The sequence below is a fragment of the Acomys minous genome, assembly GCF_964271855.1.
Source record: "Acomys minous genome assembly, chromosome: 4".
Lineage (NCBI taxonomy): Eukaryota > Metazoa > Chordata > Mammalia > Rodentia > Muridae > Acomys > Acomys minous.
In genome coordinates, this window is record NC_140486.1 from 70452554 (window position 1) to 70472512 (window position 19959).

At 44.6% G+C, this 19959-nt stretch overlaps 2 protein-coding genes across 9 annotated transcripts in view; both read left to right on the top strand.

Moving 5' to 3' along the window:
- The window catches only part of OSBPL1A (oxysterol binding protein like 1A), a 181469-nt gene that overhangs the window by 73389 nt on the left and 88121 nt on the right, over nucleotides 1-19959 (top strand). The window contains exon 1 of one of the 7 annotated variants that reach the window (XM_084779761.1): nucleotides 3985-4538. The exons of 5 other annotated variants lie outside the window; for them this stretch is intronic. The gene's annotated coding sequence lies outside the window, so the exon portion shown is untranslated. Of the gene's footprint in view, nucleotides 1-3984; nucleotides 4539-19959 lie in introns of those variants that run through there. One more of the 7 variants, XM_084779762.1, reaches the window with a different exon arrangement.
- Nucleotides 1007-18045, top strand: LOC311596402 (uncharacterized protein). Of its 2 annotated transcripts, none has more exons than XM_084779772.1 (2): nucleotides 1007-3677; nucleotides 15051-18045. In XM_084779772.1, exon 2 carries the CDS (start codon nucleotides 15615-15617, stop codon nucleotides 16935-16937), a length of 1323 nt encoding a protein of 440 aa, XP_084635898.1. In that variant the 5' UTR covers nucleotides 1007-3677; nucleotides 15051-15614; the 3' UTR covers nucleotides 16938-18045. The 2 variants fall into 2 exon arrangements, with proteins under 2 accessions (XP_084635898.1, XP_084635899.1); XM_084779773.1 differs by lacking the exon at nucleotides 1007-3677 and adding an exon at nucleotides 8993-11080.

Sequence of the window (19959 nt, forward strand, 5' to 3'; positions counted from 1 at the left end):
ACTAAAGGAGCCCTCCTCTTGGCCACACCCCTGTTTTGTATGTTTCACAACGCCACTGAGCCCCATAGCAGCAAGCCTGTACTTTTTAAATTCTCTTTACTTGTCTGTCTTAAAAGATGTTCGGTTACTTTATCGTTTTTGCTAGGAATGCAAGTCAGGGCCTTGTGCTTGCCAGGTGAGGGCTCTGCCACTCTGCCATACTCTCAGCCCCACTCATTGATTTTAAGATATAAAAATTTAGTTTTATATTTTCAGTTGTCTTGTGATTGTCTCTTTGCATGTTAGCCATGCCTCTTTACCTCGATACAGAGATACTTTAAAGACAATATTCCCAGGATTGTGCTAAGAGGGCAGTCCTAAAAATGCCCTTAAGTCCTTATCTGCTCCTTGGAGTTTATCACAGCCATGTGCTTGCATCTAACAGTGAGTTCTGACCCCTTCTGATTTACTTGGTCTAATCACGGTTAATTCATGAGGAAAGCAGAGTATGAGACTTGGTACAACCTTATCCATATAGACTATTCTGGCTTGTTATGGAAACCAAGGCAGTTTTAGTGTTTGTGGGCCTTTGTGCCTGAGTCTTGTGCCTTCTGGTTCTGTAATATGTGGGTGTTTTACTTTTGGGGGCATGCTCTCATGTGACCTAAACAGCTAGAGTTTTCATTATAACCTATAGATAATTGAAGTGTTATTGCAGGCAGATTTTATTTATTAAAAGCAAAACAAAACAAATCTAATTTGTTGAGAATGCTATACTATTCCAAAATAAGCTGAAAATTTTTACAGTGTGTGTGTGTGTGTGTGTGTGTGTGTGTGTGTGTGTGTATGTGTGTGTGTGTGTGTGTGTGTGTGTGTGTGTGGTGCTGGTGGTGGAGGAGTGTGTGGAGGCCTGAAGAAAATGTTGGCTGGTGTTCTCTGATACCACCCACCTTGTTTTTTGAACAGGGCTGTCATTAGCCTGGAATTCTCCAGGTAGGCTAGGCTGGCTGGCAAGCCTTAGCAGTCCACCTGTCTCCTGTGACCTCTAGGATTACAAGTGTGAGCCACCATGCCCAGCTATTTACTTGGGGTCTGGGGCTCAAACTCAGCTTCTCTTGCAGTTAAGAGAAGCAGTTCACTGACTGTGGTATCACCCTAGCCCTTTGTGTTGATCTTTAAAAGGGAAAGAAAGCTACAGGAGCACATGGAAATAGTAAGGCTGTTTTTAATTTTTATTTTCTTTAACCTTGTCTGAGACTTTATGTAAAAGCAAGACATTTGTTTCATAAATTATATATTTCCATGTTTTTTCTCACCGGAGTATGGTCCTGGAAATATTACAGTGATACCGGGAGCCATCACTGGCACTGTGTACTTAGTCAAACCAGTTTTTCTGAGTCAGGAGCCTGTCTGGTTGAAGTTGCTAGAAGCTCACTTGTAAACATTGCATGCTTTCATGTTAAGTCTCCTGCCACCGAGGGGAGGTGACCCAGATGTGAGGCTAGTGCTGGTGGAAAGATGCAGATACTGGGCCGGACAGTCTGAAAGGTTACAGCTTGTGCTGTGCCTCTGGATAGAGCACTGTTTCTGTTGAAGAGAAACCACGTGATCATGCGGGCTGTGCCATTCTTCCAAGGCTTGACCTCTCATGGTGATTTGCCTTTCGGTGCTTCCAGGTGATGCTTCAGTCACTCTGTCTCCCTCGGCTCTTGCTCGCTGATGGATGACAACTGCTCTAGCCACCTCCCCTTTCTAGCCACGTCCTCTCCTAAGAAGTCGGTGCCCATTCCATCCGTCCATGCCATACCCTCACCCCAGCATGTCTGTGTCCCTTGTGTCTTCTTGTGTCGGAAGCTTCTGGTTCTTACTCTGCTTCTGAGTTGGTCTTTTCTTCCGCACCTTTCCTTATTGTAGCCTTCATTGTATATGTGTGTCTTTCCAGTTTCACTCCCGGAAACAGGGTGCTTTTCCTTTCGGTTTCCTCTCTGCTCTAGGCCACAGAAGGGATTCTGACCATTGTCTCCGTGCGGTTAAATGGGAGGCTTTGTTTGTTGTTGCTGTTTGGGATAGATAGACTTTATGTAGTTCAGCCTGGCCTCAGACTCACTATGTAGCCAAGGATAACCTGGAATTCCTGATCCTCCTGCCTCAGCCTTCGTAGTGCTGAGAGTACAGATGTGCCCCACTGTACCTGGTGAGAGGACACTTACGTTATCTTGCTTGCTTTCTGAAGGACTTGACTTTTGGCTACTTACTGCTTCTTTGCTCTTTCTGTGGCCTCCATGGTAGCTCTCCTTCTTTGCTTCTTTGTCCTGTGTGGCTGCTCTGTCCCTTGCTTACTCGCACGCTTAGATGTTAGCAGCCACGCCACGCGCGTGATCTTCCCGCAGCATCCTTCCTGCATTGGTAGTACCCACTTCTTTCACTAGGAATACACAACTATTTCGATCCCGACCTACATTTCCGGAGCTCTGAATCAGTATGCAAGCTGCCTTTTGTTCTGTAAGAGGTTCAAAACCAGTTTGTCTAGAACAGTCCTTTATCCATCTCAGTTAGAATTCCCACTGAAGTTGAGACCATGGGAAATATCTTTAGTTGAGCCTTCTTCCTCATTTTCCCTGTTTTGACTGAATTCTGTCAATCTGACCTCCCCAGTTCCCTCTGCTTCCCTTTTCTCCATCATTAACTGCTCTGTGAGGCTCCCAGGGTAGCTCTAAGGGTGACTGCTACTTCCTAATCCCAGGTTCCGCCCTTCAAAACTAGGTTAGGCTCTTCCGTCCCAGGACTTCATGTGGCCACATTATATCATGACACGTATCACACTAGAGCTCTTTAAAGACACAGCATTCTTCATTCTGTCTTTAGCTTGAATTTGGCATATTGTTGATGGCTAATAGATATCTGAGTGCATGAACAATGACTGTAAAAAAGGAAGAACTTGGCCGGGCGTGGTGGCGCAGGCCTTTAATCCCAGCACTTGGGAGGCAGAGACAGGTGGATCCCTGTGAGTTCCAGGCTGGTCTGGTCTACAAAGAGAGTCCAGGACAGCCAGGGCTACTCAAAAAAAAAAAAAAAAAAAAAAAAAAAAAACAAGAAAGAAAGAAAGAACTTAGCTTTCAGGTCAGAACTGTCTGCATCTAAACTCTGCTGCATCAATTTCAAGCAAAATTCTCTCTGTTTGGCAATCCTGTTTCCAAGTCTGAAAGCCAAGATACAAGTGTGCAGGTTCATAGGAAGTGATGGGTGTGGTGCCCCTTCCCCATTTCAGGGTCCTTGTAAACTACCTTGTAAAACAAAGTATCCTTTGTTGTCATCCCTGCTGTGTTGATGACCTCTTCTGTAAGCTGGGTTCTTTTTCTAGGGCTTTGGGCCTAAAGGGAAAGAATCTGTAGCCAGGGCCGCCCCTTCATTGCCAAGTGTGCTTAATTATCAATCTAGAAATTTCAAAGTCACTGTGAAACTTTCATACATGGATTCCAAGTTTTCTGAGTGAGCCGTGTGTGCCCTACAAATAGACTGGGCACAGATCTAAAGGAACGCAAGGTACCCTGGGACTTGTTAAATAAACACCAACTTTGTTTATCGCTGCTGCCCTGCTCAGTAAAGTACTCTCCCACGTGGAGAGTAGGTGCGTAATTTTTAGAAGTTTTATTTTTCTGCTACAGCCTCTCATAGTTACCCTGAAGTCTCCTTAGCAGGTCAGAAGTGTGTTTTTGTCTGGGAGGTTGCCTGCTACTGCAGACGTTGTCTGTCGCCATCTCTGCCATCTCTTTTAAGTGGGCTTAGGTCAATAGGGACAGAATGTTGGACTCTTTGCTCGGCTCCATCTCATACCTATTGGGGTAGTAAGCAGGCAGAGTTGCTCTGCGTTAGGGATCCTGAGCCCTTCTGCAGCAGCCAAGACTGCTGGAAGAGTATGTCTTTTGCCTACTTGAGTTTCCTCAGCAGCAGTGTGCTGGCCGTTTAAAAGTTGTCAAGGAGCGGGGCTTAAGCACAAGGCCACTCTAGGACCTTGCAGGAGCCTGTGTGCGCTCACGCTAAGAGCCAGGAACAGTTCTCTTCTTGGAGAATCTCGGCAGCTTGAAGGGTGTGGGCAAGCTTTCCCCAGCGGCAGCCCCTACCTGAGCTTCCCGGAGCCGCCACGCCAGGGAAGGGGAGGAGGGACCGCGACCACAAGGAAGGGAACCGCCTGCTGCCGGCTGCAGGCCACGCCGCCCGCCCGCTCTGCTCTGCTCTGCTGGCCGGGACTCTGCGGGCGGGCGAGCCCTGGAGGGCGGGTCTGAGGCCGAGCCCAGCAGCCAGGGCGAGGGGCAGAACTGACCTCTGTGGTCTAGCCGCTGAGTCCCGGGCCACGGCCGCGCCTCTGCCCGACCTCTACCGCTGCTGGGAAGGCGGGCCGCCGAGGTGACTTAGAGAGACCTTGCGGTACTGCCCTGGGTCGCGCCTCACAGATCAGATCGACTGGAAAGGGAGGAGAGCAGGCCGAAAACATCTGTGCTGAAGCTCACGGAGGAGCTGGGGTGCAACGCACCAGTCTGAGTCTTCAAGACCCAGCCCAGGTGGGTGGGCTTGTGTGTTTGCTCAGCCCTGCTCGGGAAGCTGGGTTGGGTAGGGGGTGGGGTGGCCCGGCAGAAGGCAAGGGAGAGGGGAACAACCAGATGTGATCCAGGGATGTGAGTTGGTCCAAGAATAGTTGGACCGGTTTGTGTATAGCCGGAACTGACTCGGGGCGGGGGAGGGGGGGCGTGATGTAGCCACAAGACCCAGTGTCCCCTTTTCTTCTGAGGGTGGGGGTGGGGTGGGCGTTCTGCTCGGTGTTTGTGCCTTGAGTTCCTAGAAGAGCCCCCAGGGAAACAGTCCTTGGCTGTTGTTTCTCGTTTAAATTTTAGTATTAGGTCAAGCCAGCTGGAGCGGGAGGAGTAAGGCATTGAAAGACAACTGTCCTAAATAACCTTCCAAGTTAGTGATTTTTTTCATCTCTTCTCTGGTTGACATTGACCTGAACTTAACTACAGCAGTTTCAGGGATCGCTGGCAGGAAAGTGCCTCCGAGGATTGAGAGAGAAGTCGTGTGTGTGTGTGTGTGTGTGTGTGTGTGTGTGTGTGTGTGTGTGTGTGTGTGTGTGTGGTGTGTGGTGTGTGTGTGTGGTGGGGGCTTTCGTTTTCTACTGTTTTGATTAAGGGTTTTTCATTATTCAGGCGCTGGCCGGCATCTCGCTCCCTAGCATTCAGAGGCTCTGGTTTTCAGTTGGGTTGGATTTTTCTCTGCTTGGAAGGAAGGAGACTGGCAGGGAGAAAGATGGGAGGGCATAGCTGAGTACAGCTCTTAAGAGTTACTGGAGCTATTAAAAGTTTCTTCATTTTAATTAGATTCAAGGAAGGCACTTGGCTTTGAAGGCAAAGCATTGCTTGGCAGAAAGCAGTGTGAAAAGAGAAAAATGCTTGCAATTCGTGTTGGTGGACTAAGTGTAGGGTAGATTATGGGGGCAGAGTATAAACTTTCCATTCCACAGAATGGAGCTTCTCAAGTGATGTTTGATTAGCACTGAAACCAGCAATTTGTCAAGGTAGTTCAGTTTTGGTCTAGTGTTTAATCTGAAGGTAAGCGCCCGGCAGTTATTATGGTATGTCTCCATGTTACTTTTGCCACGACTGGAGCTTTAAAGGAATTTGGATCCTTGTGAATATAGTTGCTGGACTCTACTCCTCTTCTTCTTTAGGAGCCTTTTATAGATTAATTTTCAAGAATTTCGTTGGTAAAAATGACCTGTGTTGTCTTCACTCAGCCTTTCTGCACCCCACAAAAGGGGGAAATCACTCAGTTATCCCATAATAAACCCAAATGCATTTCTTACATATGTGATAATTTATAAAAGCACGTTTAAAATAGTACACATGAAGTAACACGTTCTTAATACTGTGGTGGCTCATGCCTGCCGTCTCAGTACTCTGGAGAGAGCCCTGCAGGAGCCAGGGCCTGAACATTCTTGCAGTAGCAGCCAAAAAGCAACCAAAAAGGGTGTGCATTAGCAGACAGGGAAGACGGAGCACTGTGGGGCGAGGGCAAGCAAGGTCTTTTCTAAGGACTCTTTGGAATTTGCTTAAAGAGTTGTAGACCTAGGCTGAGAGCTTAATGTCTCGGAAAGATTTTGATCAAGGGAGAGATTTGATCTTTAGGAGAAAAAGTGAAGTACAGGCCTGAAATCAGGACAGCCAGGTACAAGGATTCAAGAGAGATAATAGGACTGAGTCAAGCTTGTTACTTAAGCAAAGGAAGTTACAAAACACAGAGAGATCTTCCAAAACATAAATCAGAGCTGGACTGATTGTGAGGAATGAAGGGGAAGGCGGAGTCATAGCTGACTCCTAGCTTTCTGGTATAATTTACTGCATAGGTAGGGAACAGGAATGTGGGAAGGTGAGGCAGCTCTGTGTTTGAAATCCTGACACACCCTTACTTGTCCTATAAAAGCTTGGGAATCACTGGGACCGCTCTGAGTCACCTGAGCATACTTCATGCTCATAGCCCCCAAATTTGAAATCAAAGGCACGAATATTGTCGATGAGAAGTATAAGAAAAGGAGATAGCAGGGAACACACACACACACACACACACACACACACACACACACACACACACACACGTCAGTGAGAGGAGCGCTCCAGAGCAGGTGAAGCACGTGAGGAAATACAGGTAAGAACTGGAGTGTGTCCTTGGTGCTGGAGCCGCGAGGTCAGCGGGGTCTTTGGCTGGAGAAGGTCTACACTCAGGACTTAAGAAGAAGCCCAGCTACAGCCAGTTAATAAAAGGAGAACAAGGATGAAATTATAACTGTGATCTGCAAAGAGTGACAGTTGTGTTCTGTTCTCATGATCCTTATGTTTGGAATTTCTTTTTCTCGTTCTTAATTTCCTGGTCAGGGCTTTCGGGGGAGTGTTGGATAGATGCTGAGATAGTGAATCCACATTCTGCTATGATGTAAACAAACAAACAAACAAATAAACAAAGAATTGTAGCCTCTCCAAATTAATTAAAAGGTAGTTAATAAATACTGTTTACCACATTGATGATGTTTACATTTCATTCCTATATCTTTTTAAATCACAAAAAATGCTAAATATGGATTTTAGCTTCTTTTTATACGTGAGAATGGCTTGTAATTTTTTCTTTGTTTTGCTATGATGAAGATCATTCTGAGATCGTCAGATCGACTTGGTAGCATTCCTTCTTCTGTTGCACCTTACCTTACCTAAAACTGAAATGATTTAGTCTTTGAAATTTGAAAAGTTTTAGCAATACCATCTTTGTAAGTTTTGTCAACTACTATTTAAATGTATTAAATAATTATATGACGACTTTGGTTTTCTATTTCTTTTTGGGTAAGCTTTGACAAGTTATGTATTTCTAGGGACATCCCCTTTCCATTTAAGTTTGGAAATTTATTGTTATTAAAGGTGTTGTTAGAACTTCTTTATTATCTCCTAAATTTTCTTGGCTCTGTAATTACCCCCTTTTTTCAATGTTTCTTTGAGTGTTTTGGAAGGCATTTTTCCTTCAAATGAATCTATACTTCCTCAAGTAAGTTTTTTTGTTTTTTGTTTTTGTTTTGTTTTGTTTTGTTTATTTTATGAGACAAGGTTTCTCTGTGTAGCCTTGGCTGTCCTGGACTCACTTTGTAGACCAGGCTGGCCTCGAACTCACAGTGATCCACCTGCCTCTGCCTCCCAAGTGCTGGGATTAAAGGTGTGCGCCACCACTGCCCAGCTCTCAAGTAAGTTTTGTTAAAGATTTTCTTGCCTGTGTCTCCAAAGCGCTACCTTTAGCTGTGGCATCTATTTGATAAGATGATTGTAAGTTACATTTTCCAGTTTTGTCTCACTTTCTGTGAGCTAACCTTTCCCTTAGTGTATGCTCGTTAGTTGTGCTTTATTCTCTGCAAGTGTGGACACTTTGCTCAACATTTATTCTTTTCTAGACTTTAGTTAGTTTTGTGTTTGAATAGTTTGTAATTTAGTGAATGCCATTGCTAGCTTTATCCATTACTTTATGGACTCTAATATTACATTTTAAAGTTGCTTCTTGAGAAGAATAAGCAAATGCCCTCCTAATATTTGAAACACCTAAAGCTTACAGGAGGTTTGCATGTCGCCCACGTCGCCCTCCCCCTCTCACCTACCTACCTGCCCTGTGCCTGCTGCTCTGCGTCCCTCTCTGTGTGTCTTCCTCCCCTGCCACTCACTCATTTCCACTCACCACACACTTGATTTTACACACCAACCCTTTTCTCACCTCCATCCCCTTCTTTTATCCCTTCTTGCCCTTGCCTTGCTATACCCTTGCCTTATAAACCATCGGCTAACCGTATCCCAGGATGCCATGAGTCTAATTTTTTTTTAAATGCTCACATGGTCAGCATAATTTACTACATGGGGAGAGCCTAGGAAGAATGACTAGCTAGACAGGAGAAGGTAAAGTGTCTGCTGTGTGGCACCCTGGCTGGGGCCGAGGTCAAGGAGCAAGGAGAACTTGTTCTGTGGCCCTGGGCAAGCTTCAGAGCTTTTCTCAACTCAGCCCCTTTCTGTCACGAGTTGTATGAAACTGTATGGGAAAAGAATAGATTGATTATTAGTTTTGTATTTAGGTATTTAAGGTATGCTCTGTTCTTAGGAGAACCTGTTAATATAGGAATTTGTCACAGGATATTGTGGTCCCAGCATGGTGTATAGATGTGAGACACCATGATGGGAGACAGCGGGTAGTGACAGGAATGGCAGCAGTGCACAGCTGTACTCCGTGGCTGGGACACAGGAGAAGGCTGTGCCCTGGGAGAAGGCGCACACAGTCTTCTGGCTGCAGACACGGACACGTGTTTGCTCTGGGGGTGCCTGCTCTGCTTTACCTAGTTCCATTTGCTATAGTGAGATCACTGGGCTTTTCTGAACTGTATTTTTGAATGTTCAACTTCTACTTACAAGAATGTTTCTGTAATTGATGCTGTGTTGTCATTCTGGATTCTTAACAGTTGAAGTAGAAATGATGTTTTGAGTTTAACCTTGTTCATTTTGCATGTAATAGAGATGATTTGAGTATATTCCTCAGTTATTTTTCTTTGTGTTCTTGCTGAAAATCAAAAGGAATACTAGTTCTTATGGTTTTTATTGGGGGATAGATATGAGCACATGGACAGATGAAAGTAAAAATACTCTCTGTCCTGTCACCTAAAGCAGCTCCATGGAACACAGTTTGAAAGTAATAGATCTACTCTTATTTCACAGAGGAAGGGTGGGGCCTGGGGCGGGCTCATTTAGCTGTTGTTCTAGCTGATACAGGTAGGAGGATGCAAAACACAGGGCTAGTCTAGAATGCTGCCTCCCGATTCAGTGCCAAAAACCACAGCTGTAACAAACACAGCTAGTTAGGAAAGTTCACCCGCAGCACAAGGTGGTCCACCTTTCTCAGTGTCGATGTGGTCTTTCTATAAACTAGTTCCTCAGCTAAGATTAGGAATAAGAAAAGCAAATGCCAAGAATACTGAAATGGTTTCAGACTTTGCCCAGAACACGAAATTGTTTTCTGTCTTCTTGAGAGAAATTCTGCTGAAGATAAATTGTGATTTAGTATATCAGGTTTTTTGTTTGGTGTGTGTGTGTGTGTGTGTGTGTGTGTGTTTAGGTTTTTGGGGACAGTGTTTCTTTGTATAACAGCCCTGGCTGTCCTAGACTCACTTTGTAGACCAGGCTGGCCACGAACTCACAGAGATTCACCTGCCTCTGCCTCCTGAGTACTGGAATTAAAGGTGTGTGTCACCACACCCAGCTAGGATAAATTGTGATTTAGAAGAAAACAATATTCTAGATAGTCTAGATATTGTCCTAAGATTAAACTGGACTGTCAGAATGCTTTAGCCTGAGTTGTGTGTGTTCGATCCTCATGTAAGTGGCACTCCCTGAGTTGTAAGTTGGATGTACATCTCAGTTTCTTTTAGGGCAGTTTTGGGAAGTGAGGTTTATTGATACAGTATCTCTGTCCTGTAACGCTCATATTCCCCTATACTGGATGAGAAATTAGAGCTAAGGGCAAGGAGGGATTTTGTTTTCCCTGAAGAACTGTGCTTTTTTTCTCTCCTTGTGGACAATTAAAGGATCATAATTGATTGTATTTTTCTTTCTGTTTTGGCCTTTAGAGAATTGAGAGCCACATGTATGGCTTGTCCATAGCATCTACATAGGCTGTGTCACATAGGGTTTCTGTCCCATAGAAATTCCTCTGTATGTTCATGACTGTAATATGTGGCAGTCTCTGAATTGCAGTGTTGTCTTGTGAATTAGTTGAATATTCTTTTGCACCAGAGTATATTTGGGTATAGAAATTTAGCACATATTATGATGGGAAGTTTTTAAACTTTTTTGTAAGTCAGTTTAGCTATATATTTTAAATCACTATTTTGTGAAAGAATTCAGAGTATTGAACACCCACGTGACTTCCTTCATAACAATACTGAGTGTATCATTTGGTGTCATTAGGCACATGTGCGTCATCGCCCAACTATCTCCTCCACCCTGGGACGGCTTCACCCTATAAGATGGAAACGTCATGAAACAATAACCTGTTCTCCACTCAAGTACTGGAAAACTTTCATTTTATTCTTTATTTCTATGAGGTTGACTCTGTTTTATACCTCACACAAGAGGAATCATATAGTAGTTATAGTATTTGTCCTTTTCTGTTTGACCGGATTCATCTACCATAACATTTTTAATGTCATTCATGTTGTAGCATGGGTCAGGATTTGTACATCTGAAGCATACACTGTCACAGAGTAAATTGTTTGTCACTGGGCTCTCGGGGTGGTGCTTACCCCTTGGCTGCTGTTAAGACTCCTGCTATGACTGTGGACAGGCAAGAACTCCTAGGCTCTTTGGTGTTGGGCTCCTTTAGTGTATGCCTAGAGATGTATATGCCTGCTGGATCGTGTAGCACTTCCACTTGCGGCCACTTAAGGCAGTGTCACACACACTGCTTTCCACAGCGCGTGTACAATTTCATGTACCTGTCAACAACGCCAAAGGCTCGGACTTCTCTGCAGCCTTATCAATAGCAGGTATATTCTGTTTGGTTTGACTTTTTTCTTAACAGTACTTGTCCTAGCCATGCGTGGTGGCGCACTCCTGTAATCCCAGCACTCAGAAGGCAGAGGTAGGCTGATCGCTGTGAGTTTGAGACCAGCCTGCTCTACAAAGAGAGACCAGGACAGCCAAGATAGCACAAAGAAACCCTGTCTCAAAAAACTAAAAATAAATAAATAAATGAAAAATAGTACTCATCCTAAGAGTGTGACATATGAGGAAAAATATAACTACACTTGCTAACATTTTTTATGCAGATGTACCAACTTGTCAGGCTATCCCTTCCTGACACTGGCCGCACTTGCCTGACAGAGCATTGGTTTTACATTGTTTTTGGAACTGTTCACCATTTGCTATCTGGAGGGAAGGTGTACCTTAGTGTGCTCTTTTTTTCAAATGCTCCAGAAAGCAGGCATGGCTCTCTGTGTGCACGCATGTATGCATGTGTGCACCAGTACAAGTGCACGGGGAGGCCAGAGTTGATATTTGTTTCTTCCTTCCTCTGAGATCCCTGAGAGACCCTCTTGTCTGCTTCCTATCCCTGAGGTTATTGGTTTATTCTTTTTGAGACAGGGTTTCTCAGTATAGCCTTGGCCTCGGATTCACAGAAATCTGCCTGCCTCTGCTTCCCAGGCAGCTGGGACTAGAGATGTGTACACTGCACCTGGCTTCTCCTGTGTTTATATAACAAGCACTTTATCCACTGAGGCATCTCCCCAGCCCCAATGCTTACCGTATTTTTCGGACTATAAGACGCCCTTGACCACAAGACACACCCAACTTTTAGAGCAGTAAAACAAGAAAAACAGTAAAAACAGCAATTGGACCATAAAGTTCATCCTAATCCCATCCCCCCCCCAAATATTGGTAAGTTTTTTTGTTTTAGTTTTAAATTAAGTCTTGCTTTAAATGTGTTTTTTAAATGCTTTCTCTCTGTGTTGTAAGATACCAAATAATGATTTGCTGTCATATTTAGAAGGATCATTACTTAATTGAACAGAATCTTGTCATATAGAGGTATAAAATATGAGATGAGGATATGTAGGGCCTAAGAAAACAGTAGGTATTTAAGTCTAGGAATGATAGACTTGATTTGAAAAGAGAACTCTGAATGTTATATATTAAAATTAGGTTTTGATCTTTAGGCATAATTATAAGGACAGAGTTTATAAAAACTATAAAGAAAAAAGATGAGAGTTGAAACATTAGAAAATGTGTGTAATCACAGAAATTATAAAGGAATCCTAGATGTCATCCATTTTTCGCTGTCTGCAGACATTCCTCCCGCAGCTTCTGGCGGCCAGGCGGTCCCCATAGCAGTGTGTAATCACCTGTTGATGAGCAGATAGGTGTGTATTCTAGTGGCTAAGAGCTGGCAGCCTGGGGCTCACAGGTGTGGGTGGAGTGCAGGCTCTGCATTTGCTTCCTGTGTGATCCCGGCATCATGTTACCTGGCTGTGCTTGGCCTTCCTCGTTGGTATGACGACAGCTTCCCAGGGCTGGGGGGGGGGGGGGGGACGTGTACCTAGAGTGAGCAACATGGCACCGGTTGGATGGTCCCTTTGAGTTACTTGTTCTACTATAGGGGGATAAGAAGTGAAGGTTCACTTTCCTGTTAGGGTCAAGTTATTTTCCCCTTCTCTTCTTCAGAACTCATCCTTCCAGCTCTCTGTGCAGTGTCATGAAAAGTGTCTTTTCTTTCATGTGAGAGTTTCTCAGCACTTTGGTGTAGCTAGAACATTTCTTTCCCCTAAGCCAAGTAGCTCTTAGTTCCTTCAGATTGTTACTGTGTCAGACTTTCAGATACCTGTCTTCTCTTCAGTGAGCAAGCGTGCTTTTCCTTAAAAGATGTCCTCCAGAGACAGAGAAGTGAGTGCAGAGCATGGTGCTGCTCAGCTTCCTGCTAGAGGGGAGCTCCTGCAGGTGGCCCTGCTCCCTCTGTGACCTCCTCTGAGGATGTGTGAACCCCTTCATCAGAACTTCCTGTTCCTCAGCTAGCCCGTCCTCCTCTGTGTCTGGATGTCCTCTCTCTACTGTCCTTCTTGGTGCCACACTCCCCACGCCCCATCCCTGCTCCCGGACTCCTTTCCCGCTTTGTGGATTCAGCACTTGCCGGCATCTCGAGCACTCAGCAGCCCATTGATTTGCCTTGTGTCTAGTTGGCAAATGGAACAGTGCAGGACTGCCCTCCTAGTGGCTGTGCGTTGCCTGGGACCTGGGATGCCTGGTGTGGAGTGGGTGGCTGACAAGTTCTTGTTGGGTGAAGGACTCTTCTGCCTTGAAGGTTGCATAATACTGTACTTGAAAGACGCCCTTGAGGACCTGCCCCTAGTCAGGGTCAACTTACATTTTTAAAGCTTAGGGGAAGAAATGAAGTCATGTTACTTGTTTTTAGACTTTTGTAGATTTCAAGTCAATTTGTGTTGCTTAGTAAATGAATATTTCCTTTTACATAAATGAACTTTCCAAATAGGTGGCTTGAACATTAGAGAAGTGGGTCCCAAGCCATCTGCTGGACAACTTCCTCATGCTGGAATACCACCGACTGTGCACGACTCTCTCCTGGATGTTCTGTTCAGAGGGAGTTCAGCCCACTAAATTGATTCCTATATAATCTTTTTTTCCTAGTTGGAGAACCATGAAGACATTTGCCAGATCAGAATAAGACGTTAACATTTCATTGCGCAGAGAAAGTTAGTTTCGGCAATGGAGAAAGGACATGTTTCCTGGTGTCTGCGTGTCTGTGTTTGTGTGTATATGGATGTTCAAGAGTGGGGGTGTGTGGGTGGAGGATCAGAGATCGATGCCAGGCACTGAGCTTTCTGTGTCAGGGTCTCACATTGGACCTGATGTTACCTCCAGGTTAGACTGGTAGCCAGGGAGCTCCAGGGACCTGCCTGTCTCTGCCTCCTCAGGGCGGAAATTACAGGTGATGTGTTACCATGCTGAGCTTTTCACATGGGTCTTGGGAACCCAAATCTAGGTTTTCATGCTTATGTGGCATGTGCTTTGCCAGTTGAGCCCTCTCCCCTCAGCTTTTAAGAAGTAGATGTTGTGGTCATGGATGCCCCTACCCTAAGCAGTCCTCAACAGTGGGAAGGAAAGACTCCTTATTCTGTGAGTACATGAGTGAGTCCAATAAAGCCAACTCCAGCATCACCAGAGTGACTGCCTAGGCTGGGTGGAGAGAAGGGCAGGAGAGCAGGAAGGGGCTGGGGTCCAGGGGAGGAGCAGGAGTGCTCTGACTTAGTGGCAGTGCACATTTGCAGTGGGACTCCGCAGTTACAGCAGATGGGTCATATATAATGCCAGTAAAGTTCCTTCATGAGAGTTGCTATGATGTCACTTGTGTTATAAATAACCTTCTCTAGTTCTTTGCATCAGCTAACTATCTACTACAGGACCCCCGAATAATTACTGAGGATAAGGTTTGTTAGAATTGAGATTAAACTTCCCTGCTTTTAAAAATGATCACTTATCTGTTGTGGCATATTTCTTACAAAGAGATTTATTTCGAGGTGTATATGGTGCACAAGTGTGTGGAGAGCGATTACATAAGAGCAGGTTATTTTTAGGTGGAGAGCTCTGCAGCCATGATGAGGAGTGTTCTCAGCAGATTGGGCTGCCGAGCAGATGCTGAGACAGCCCCGCACTCTGCTTCAGAGCCCTGGAGCTTGCTCATCAGGTGCACTGCCAACTGGACAGAGCACTGATGAGGCAAACCTCGATTCCTAGGTAGACCTGGTTTCAAATACTTTGCTAATTAGGAAATTATGAGAGACATAAATGGAAGTATATAGAAAATATCACAATCAGAATTTAGAGTCCTCTAGCAAGATTTTTATGTGTCTTTTGGTGTATAAATAGACAAATAGCAGCATACATTACTGCTTAATATATTCTTCATTGTTTTTCTATCAGAATACATATTATTGTTATTCTTAGATTTTGAAAATTGTATGTGTGTGTGGTGCACATGCCCGTTCCTGGAGGCCAGAGGGAGGACATGAGTGCTTCCTCTATTGCTGTCTGCCTACGTCCTTGAAGCAAGGTCTGCACTGAGGCTGGAGCTTGTACCTCCCTAGCCACCCCACTGGCTGGACTGCTGGTCAGCAAACCCCAATGCCTTCCTCTTTCCATCCTGTCTGCAGTCATGTTTCACTTCCTAGCCACCCTTACCTCAGTGACAGGGTTCCAGGTAAGAACTGTCACATCTGACGTTTTACATGGATGTTGGTGACCTGAACTCAGGTCCTAATGGGTAATATTTAAGTAAACTTAATCTGTGGCGGTTTATGAACATATTAAGTGAACCAGTGTTTGTGTGGTTGCCTTTACTAAAAATCCATAAGTTCAAAACTATTAAGTATTTGGAGATTTACTTTTTTTTCACCTTGAAGAATCAGCAGATGGATAGTATGAGGTGTGACAGTATGATGTGTGATAGCATGAGATGTGACAGAGTGATGTGTGACAGTATCATGTATGACAGCATGAGATGTGACAGTTATGTGTGACACCATGAGATGTGACAGAGTGAAGTGTGACAGTATCATGTATGACAGCATGAGATGTGACAGTATGAGGTGTGACGGTGTGAGGTATGACAGTGTGAGGTGTGACAGTGTGATTTGTGACAGTATGAGATGTGACAGCATGAGGATGAAGTGTGACAGTGTGATGTGTGATAGTATTAGCTGTGACAGTGTGAGATGTGACAGCATGAAGTGTGACAATATGAAGTGTGACAGTGTGAGATGTGACAGTATGAGGTGTGACAATATGAAGTGTGACAGTGTGAAATGTGACAGCATGAAGTGTGACAGTATGAGATGTGACAGTGTGATGTGTGATAGTATGAGGTGTGACAGTGTGAGATGTGACAGCATGAAGTGTGACAATATGAAGTGTGACAGTGTGAGATGTGACAGTGTGATTTGTGACAATATGAAGTGTGACAGTGTGAGATATGACAGCATGAAGTATGACAATATGAAGTGTGACAGTGTGAGGTGTGACAGTGTGATTTGTGACAGTATGAGATGTGACAGCATGAGGATGAAGTGTGACAGTGTGATGTGTGATAGTATTAGCTGTGACAGTGTGAGATGTGACAGCATGAAGTGTGACAATATGAAGTGTGACAGTGTGAGATGTGACAGCATGAAGTGTGACAATATGAAGTGTGACAGTGTGAGATGTGACAGCATGAAGTGTGACAATATGAAGTGTGACAGTATGAGATGTGACAGTATGAGGTGTGACAATATGAAGTGTGACAGTGTGAGATGTGACAGCATGAAGTGTGACAGTATGAGATGTGACAGTGTGATGTGTGATAGTATGAAGTGTGACAATGTGAGGTGTGACAGTATGAGGTGTAACAGTATGAGGTATGACAATGTGAGATGTGACAGTATGAGGTGTGACAGTGTGAGGTATGACAGTATGAGGTGTGACAGTGTGATTTGTGATAGTATGAGGTCTGACAGTGTGAGGTATGACAGTGTGAGATGTGATAGTGTGAGGTGTGACAGTGTGAGGTATGACAGTGTGAGATGTGATAGTGTGAGGTGTGACAGTGTGAGGTATGACAGTGTGAGATGTGATAGTGTGAGGTGTGACAGTATGAGGTATGACAGTGTGAGGTGTGACAGTGTGATTTGTGACAGTGTGAGGTATGACAGTGTGAGGTGTGACAGTGTGATTTGTGACAGTATGAGGTGTGACAGTATGAAGCACAGAGGCTTCAGTGTTAGAGGCTGTTCCAGGTACTGCGTTCCTGTTTCTTCTTCCTTAAGTAGGCCTGGTAGACTCTGCAGACTACTGTAATCTTTTTGGCAGAGCTTCTTCCTGTAACAAAGCTGTCAGGGGGTCTGAGAAGTAGACTCTTGGCTCGAGGTGTGTCATCAATTAATATGTTGGGGGTTCTTAGCAAGGAAAGAGAGGGTCATTGTTGTCAGAATCCATCAACTTTCTAGCAGCCTTGTTGTGTGCTCTTTGAAGTTCTGAAGCCAGGCTGTCTAATTTGAGCAACAGGAAAGAAATGTATCCTGACCCCTGTTAGCTTTGTGTCGGGGAACATGCGCTCTGAGCCAGATGTCTACCTGATAGGCCTGCCAGTGCCTGGATTAAGGAACTATTTGTCTGGAGAGTATATCATCTGAAGAACCTGCTGAGTCTGTCACCTTACAGCAGTGTGAGCTCTAACAGGGCTCCTACAGAAGGGTTCAGACAGATGTTGGTTGTAGTCTGGGCCACGCTATGGCTGTGTGTGTGCGTGCGTGTGTGTTCACTCAAGCCAGGGATCAACCTCAGGCACCATTCATTTTAGACAGAATCTCTCACTTGGGCCTGGAGCTGAAAGATGAGGTAAAGCTGGCTGTCTAGTGAGCTCCAGGGGTCTGCCTGACTTCATGTCCCAGCGCTGGGGTTATAAGAGTGTGCCCATGTACCTGGCCTTTCAGTAGTTGGTTCTGAAGACCAGGCTCCCAGGTCCTCATGCTTGCCTAGAGGACACGTTCATCAATTGAACTATCCCTGCTTTTGAAAATCTTTCCAGACATTTGCCTTTTAAAAATCTGTCTCACTGGAAGCTCTTCTCTAATGTCCTTTTCTAGTTCTGTGTCCTATATTATCCTGGTTTTACAACAGTTCCCTGTTTACAATGGATTGTTCACTGTCTCACCTGCAGCTGAGGAATAATGGATTCTAATTAGAGAAAGGCTGCCTAGAAAACAGCAGGCAGCTCCTCGGACCTTATGCATGAACTTAGATCATTTGAATCTATTTATGCTCAAATCAAAGTGCTTTGATCAAATGCATAATCTGCTATATCTTTACATATTTGTTGTAGTGATTTGTATTAAAAGAATCACAAGTGTAAATAAAAAGTCATTTATCATTAAAGAAAAAAAATCTGTCTCTTCCTCCTTGTTGACATCCCTGAGTCTTACATGGGAGAAATGTGACACAGATGTCCCATTTTGACTAAGGATGTCGTTGACAGTGAAGTAGTTTTTGCACTAACTGCTGCTCTCCAGTGCACAAACTACTTCTCTGTGGGGGGGGGAGTGGGAGCTGCACTAATCTATGTCTATAGACGTATATATTTAGATGTGTATGATATTAATGTCCTTTGAGCAAAATGATTTGTAGCTTTACCCCTGTGGCCCATGAACTCCCTAGATGCCACTTCTTGATTAAATTTAGAGTGCCAGGTATGGGTTTCATCCTTTGGAGTGGGCTTTACGTCCAGTCAGAGAGCAGTTGATTGTCCTTCTAATGGTCATGCCATCATTTCACCCATGGGTAGGGTGAGATGGACAGGCTGGTCTTTATTGTAGCGCAGGGTCCACAGTAGGGTAAGACTGTTGATGACTTTTCTCCCATAGCAGCCTGTACAGCACCTTCAGGTACTGTGGAAGCTAGCCAACAGACAGGAAGCTGCTTCCTGGTTGGTATCTGTTTGAGTTCTCCATGTCCTGTTAACAAGGTCTGTGGTGTCTTCTGCAATCATCTTTTTATTGGGTTCTAATAGGCAACCAGGCACAATGGCAATAGTCTGTATTGTTTAGCAAGTCTCTGGGACAGCCCTGAGCAACAGCTTGAGGGAGGGGAGGCATTCCATGCCTAGCCCTGGGCCTTTTATTTTGCAACCTATGGCTCCTGGAGGAGCATCATCCTCTGTGTAGGGTACCTCCAAGTAAGCTTGTGTGCGTGTGTTTCAGAAGCTTATAAAATGATACCCTTCAGTAAGGGTCTTTCAAGCATCATTAGTTATCCTCTACCAACCCACCTTCTCCCTATACCCTCCCCACTTAGCCCTGCTTCCATTAACAGTGACTCAGCATCTTCCATTTCCATCTGTTGTTATTGGAGTGTATGTTAATTTGCAACATGGAATTGTAAAGCTTTTGGGAGTTGGTAAAGATATACCCTGTTTTCCAGCGTATAAGATGACCCCCAACTTTTCTAGTTAAAACATAGTTTGGAATATACTCACCGTATAAGACTACCCCTCTTCCAATGCACACTCTGTGCAGCAAACTCGGCCAAGTGTGTATTTGCAGGCAGGGCACAGATAGCCAGGTACTTTATTAAATACCAGTAGACAGCCAGTGCCACCCTACACTGCCCCTTTAAGGCGAGCTCCACACTCAACCTGAAGATGCGCGGGGTGGGTTCTGGTGGAGAGCAATGTTCACATTTTCCTCCTCAAGATACAGGAAGATGTGTGTAGCTTGCTCCTGCCTGCTTCATACTCCCCTCACAGAGCAGGGAATTAGCCATCTCACCCCCCATGATTTTGTGTGTGTGTGTGTGTGTGTGTGTGTGTGTGTGTGTGTGTGTGTGTGTGTATTTTAGTTTGGTTTTTCGGCCAACCTTTTATTTTATTTGATTTTTTTTTTATTTTACTTGACCTCTCCCATAGTCTCTTTTCAAGGAGAGCCCTAAATCCATTTCACTTGAAGAGGAATGCAAGATAGCAAAGAAAAAAAGGGTGAGAGTCAGTGACACCCTCTATCCTTAGAACTTATTGTGTACAGAGTCACAAGCCAAGCAGCTGTGTGCTGTACACTGTCAGGAGGATGTATCCTCGTATTTTTCATGGTTCACATGGGATCAAAGTATAGTATCCCTAGACCCTAAAGTGTCAGAGTAGCTTCTTCACAGAGAGAAAAGCAGGTAAGATGGGGTATTTCAGTCCCTGATATAGTCTTTGTTACTGTAGCTGTATGTGTGATAACTGAGAAGAGACCAGAGTGTGGCCAGAATTTCCCATCTTCTTTATAGTCAGGCCATTGTACTTGGTGTTCTGTGAATCCTAATCAACAGTCTCCAGTTTTAGATG

What these genes read in the sequence shown, in the direction of transcription:
- LOC311596402 (XM_084779772.1), top strand. Translation starts at nt 15,615, where the DNA reads ATGTGTGACACCATGAGATGTGACAGAGTGAAGTGTGACAGTATCATG.